The following is a 5066-nucleotide window of genomic DNA, read 5'->3' as shown; positions in this document are numbered from 1 at the left end:
ATTTCCACCATAGTCAACTGACTCAAATCCTTGGCCCAGCCTGGATGGCTCTCAGCACCTTCCCCTACCTGCTTCATTCCTAGCACAGCTCGTGTGAACACCTTCTGACCCATTTCTCACCAGGGCTCCCTGTTATATTTCATATTCCACCCCTTCTCTCATGCTTTCTCCTCTAACTGCTCCTGGTTCTGTGAGAGACCGCAAGTGGAGAAGCAGTATGTAGAGAGCTGTAGCCCTACCTACCCTGGAGACATGAGGCCCAAAGGCTGCAGGTTGGACATACCTAAATGGTTATGTGGGTAACTCAGAACTGCCAGTTTTAATATTTTCAGAAATTCTCAAGTTGACCTGTAAAAAAAAAAAATCTTACCCCACATCTTTGCTCATCAGATTATCAGTGACAGAGGGAAGGAGGGAGGGAGAGATCATGCCATCGTTTTTCTCACAGTTCTCCACACGACTTCTCACCCAGAAGATGGGTTCCAAACACTCCTGGAAAGATGCCCATTTCTTAGCCTGTGATTTCTACTTTTCACTGGCATCTAAACCTGCCCTGGAGTCAGTGCACCTTGAATAATTCTATGTGGTAGACCATCTGCAAGCTGGCAATAGCACAGAACATATAACACTGACAAAGGAACTTTGGAATTTCCACAACTGTCATTCCTCCCTGCTGAACCTGTCCACCACTAGCCTGGGCTTATTGCCCAGAAGGCATTTGTATGTATAAAAGAAACTTTCAATTACCTTCGGAAAATAAAATGCTAAAAATTTCACTGCTGTGTTAAGGTGATGTATAAAACCCATTGGCTAATCAAGGGAAAAAAAAAATCACAACTTGATGCCATCTGATGTGTCTTCTGTTTTCCCTGTTTAGACTTACTTGTGTGTACATGACCTCAGGGCTGACCACTTGCTACTAGATAACCATTTCCTGGGCTCATCTGTGGGGCAGACTGATCATTGCTCCCTCAGCAATCATTAGTTTCCTATAGCTCTATGTCTATGGTGAGGTTCTGTGAGATTTTACCCATCCATGTTGCCATGTCAGTTGGTGCTGTCATTCAGGTCTTGTCCAAGCAGCCATACTGCTGTGGTGCAATAGGATTAGCTTCCCTGTCATTTCCAAGAAACACAATCTCAAAGCAGACTTCCTGGTCCTCTGGCTCTTACACCTTGTACCACCTTTCTGTCCACTTCTGCTACGATCCCTGGGCCTCTGCATGTGGGGACTGTGTTGTATCTGTGTTTGTTGGTACCAGGCACCCCATGGGCAGTCGTTCCCTGCAGCTTGGGCAGTTGTGGATTTCTGTTATGGTCTCCATCTGCTGCAAAAAGAAGTTTCTTTACTGAGGGAGAGAGTCACACTGATCTGTGTAAGGAAAAGTGTTTAGCAGTTAGGAACTGCGCTGGTTTACTAACGTGGCAGCAATAGGTTCTTCTCGGAGATCTTCATTTTTTTTTCCCCCAAAAGAACAACATTCAAAGTAAAACATGAACATTTAATTGCCTTTAAATAATACATGAAATAATTTACATGCTATACATCCCAAAACACAATGAACATAAATCCAATTCTATAAGACATTTACACAGATTTTTGCCAACATATGCCCTGCACGTCACTCAGGATGTTATCTGTGTGTAAGCACATAAACACGTATGTAAACGCAAAGTGGAGGATTAGCATAATGAACCAAAAAGATGACTGTAAGAAGTCTGCCATGGAAGAGTTGAAAACCACAACCCAACTGGACCCAAGGCACAAAAACTTCCTGTTGTGGCCACAGAGATTAAGTTTCCTTTCCCATGTCTAAACACTGTTAATCATACATTGCATTTTTTTTTTTTTAGTATATTTCTGTTACTTTTGAAAATGAAGTGTTTTTATTACATAAGGTCTTACAGAAGTGAACTGGAAAAATAAAAAGGAGTAGATAAAATCACATACAATAAAGTTTTCTTTTTTTCAAAAAGGATACATATGTTCAAAACCAGTACAAGAAATATTACAGATATAGGTGTAATCGGGAAATATATAAGGTAACATATGCAGATTTCTTAGTGCCCTTGAACTGTACCTCGTACCATCTGTGGTATTAAACTTTGTTTTAAAGCCACCTGATAATACTGCCAACTGTAAGTGATTTTTCGAAAAGATATGTATGTCCTACTGCACAGAATAAACAATGAGCCTAACAAAGCAAAATAAACCCTTTTCCAGAGTCAAGGCTGCTTTTGTTGGACATTAACTGGCTCCTCAGTGCTCCCTCTCTTGCCCTTCTATAATAAGCTAAAAGAAATATGTTCCACCTAAAAATGATTGCTTGAAAATTCACATAACCAAGCCAAATCTCCACTACCAGTACTCCCCTCTCCACTTCACCTGGAAGTCTGTAGGCAGGTACACTAAAGTGAACTGTTCCAGATCAGGCAGTTAAAAATGCATTTAGTACTCAGAATGCTTTAGAACTTTGTCACTTTAAACGTACAGTTATCACAGGATTAAAGCCAACCACAAAATAAGAATTAATAGAATGCAATAATCCGAAAGCAAATGCCAAATGTGCTTATACTAAGAAATCCGTCCTCTAAGCTGTAACTAATGAACTGCCAGCTGCAGCTCGAAACAAATGACAACCAGAACAAAGCCTTCAGTGGCATTAATTTTGAATATGGGTGGAGCTGGCCAATTACGAATTAACTACCAGAGTGTGTCTACAACTTTCTACGCAGAGTGCTGCAGTGTGGGACCCTGCAGTAATGAGAGTGCGGTTCTTACATGAAATAAGGCTGGGTAAAGGAGAAATCAACCATCTTGTCCTTGGCTGTAAAGCCTAAAGAATCAACTGAGAATTTACTTTAAGGCTGTCTCAGAAGTACTTTTCATGGCACTTCAATGTTTAAAACGTCACTAAATGGCAAAGTACGCAAACAGTCGCACAGCTCCAGAACATGCCATGTCAATCATTAAGGGTTCAGGTTGTCAGGTCTGTTTTCTCAGCGTTAAATTACACTTAAGGAAAGCATTTTGAGCTTGGCTGTAATTAACATCTGAATCAACAGGCTGTCAGCTCACTAGTGTGCTGTGTAAATCATTTCCAGTAAGTGCACACAATACCACTCACTTCTACAGAACGAGTATCGCTCTTGCTACAAATGGCACTTAGCTGCCTTATTCCTCTCAAGAGCAGTTACGATCCTTCTCTCCACTGTTCACCTGCTGCTAAGCGCCAGAGTCACTGACAACCCCCCTGGACAGACCATCCTCACTACACATTTCTTACACCACAGTCATCCAGGAAACGCTGAAAAAGGCTAACAAGTCATTCTGGCCACACCATACTCCAGGCTGACCACAGCAGGCTCCGACTTAGAAAACTCCTCAGTGTAGTCACAGTAACGGTTATCTGCTGGGCTGCTGCCCTCTACAGCTCGGAGCGTGTCGCTCACAGGAAGCAGACTCTGCTCTTTCAGACACAGGGAGGTTTTGAGGGTAGGCGATTCAGGGTGAACGGCATGCACCAAGTCCTTCGTTAGGATGCCATTTTTGCACTGTTTAATTTTCTACAACAAAACATAGAAAAAACTGTTAGTAACTAAAGATAATAGGTGATTGATCTATGTGAAAAGAAAACACACTTTCACAAATGTTCCCCTGGTGCATGATATACAACTATGAACTCAATAATTAAAAATTCTAATAGCTTAAAGCCTATCAAAGAAAACGCTTCATTAGGTTTTTACGTTTGTCAGTCGAGTCAACCAGATTTGACTGCACAGGTCACCAGGTCCTCACACGCCAGAAGCACACATGTTGCTTAGGAAGTGTAACCAGTAATCACTTTATAAGTCAGGGTGTAGAGGACATACGAGCGGAGTTCACCTGACTCAGCTGAAGGGCCTGCTGGCCATGATGCGCTTCTCAACGGGTGCCCCTCACTAGAGGTCGACAAGGGAACCCATCAGCCTCTGCAAGGTAACACAACTTTTTTTTTTTAAACATAATATTTAAAGTGCCCTGTGGCAGACAATTGTCTCATGCTGCCCATGTCTTGCCTTTTCTTTCTTTAACACTAACATGTCCCCTACAGTTTACTTGGTCATCACTTTCCCAGCTAAGAGACAATGAAAAACATCTGTCTCCAAAGTAGACAGGCCTGTCTCCCTGAACAAAAAAGAACTGTCTAGCATTTAAATATATATACACACACACACACACACACACACACATACACATTTGCTCATCCTTATTGGCTATACATGATGGCAGAGAAATTACTGCAGGAAAATGTTAGAGTGGAGAGACATTTAATGCACACATAACAAAGAGTAAAGATAACAACAGTAAGGTGGGGAAGACAGAACAGGCTAGACAATGCTATTTGTAATAACCCTAGAAAGAATTAGTATCTAGTATATAAGGAACCCTGACAAAAAGAAAAAAGGCAAACAGGCCAAGAAAAAAGTTAGCAAAATTTGTATGTTTATTCTCAACAAAAGAAAATAAAATGCCCAATAACCTCTCTTCATCTATAATCAAGAAACTCAAAATGGAAGACAATGTCATCCTGTAAATTAGACGACTCAGAATACTTACAGACTCTAGGTCCCTAATGTCTTCCTCTAACTGCTTGTTCTGCTCATTCATGTTCATAATTATGTTCAATACAGACTGCCGAGGATGGAGTGTCCGATCAAACTGGTGGTACATGTTTCTCCAAAACCTTTAGGACAAACAAATTTTAACCAAAACATCATTAGATGAATAGCGAGCTCTAGACCTCTCAGCACAGCAGGGAGGAAACAGCTCATACAGCCTGTTAGCTCTACAAACAATGGAAGAGAAGGGCTTGCTCAGCAACGATAAGCAGACAGAAGTCCCAACTGCTCTGTTCTGACTGCTAATTAGGTCCAAAACACCACCCTGCTCATAAACATGCATTGTATGTTCACTAAAATTAAGAAAATGACTTAAAACCACAGGCATGCTAACTATCTTGATTTGCTCATTATTATATACATACATACATACATACATACATACATACATACATACATACATA

General features: G+C 41.1%; 1 protein-coding gene across 2 annotated transcripts in view; it reads right to left on the bottom strand.

Moving 5' to 3' along the window:
- Nucleotides 1-1488: 1488 nt before the first annotated feature.
- Mtmr6 (myotubularin related protein 6) overlaps nucleotides 1489-5066 on the bottom strand; it is a 34057-nt gene continuing 30479 nt past the window's right edge. For both annotated transcript variants that reach the window (XM_055617281.1, XM_055617274.1), the window contains 2 exons: nucleotides 4601-4727; nucleotides 1489-3567 (listed from right to left, as the gene is read on the bottom strand). In XM_055617281.1, coding sequence (XP_055473256.1) covers nucleotides 3319-3567; nucleotides 4601-4727 — 376 coding nt within the window. In that variant the 3' untranslated portion in view covers nucleotides 1489-3318. The remainder of the gene's footprint in view (nucleotides 3568-4600; nucleotides 4728-5066) is intronic.

Source organism: Psammomys obesus, unplaced genomic scaffold, assembly GCF_907164565.1.
Source record: "Psammomys obesus unplaced genomic scaffold, mPsaObe1.curated_primary_1811, whole genome shotgun sequence".
In the NCBI taxonomy this organism is placed as follows: domain Eukaryota; kingdom Metazoa; phylum Chordata; class Mammalia; order Rodentia; family Muridae; genus Psammomys; species Psammomys obesus.
Note: the sequence above shows the minus strand (reverse complement) of the source record. Positions and strands in the feature narration are given on the sequence as shown.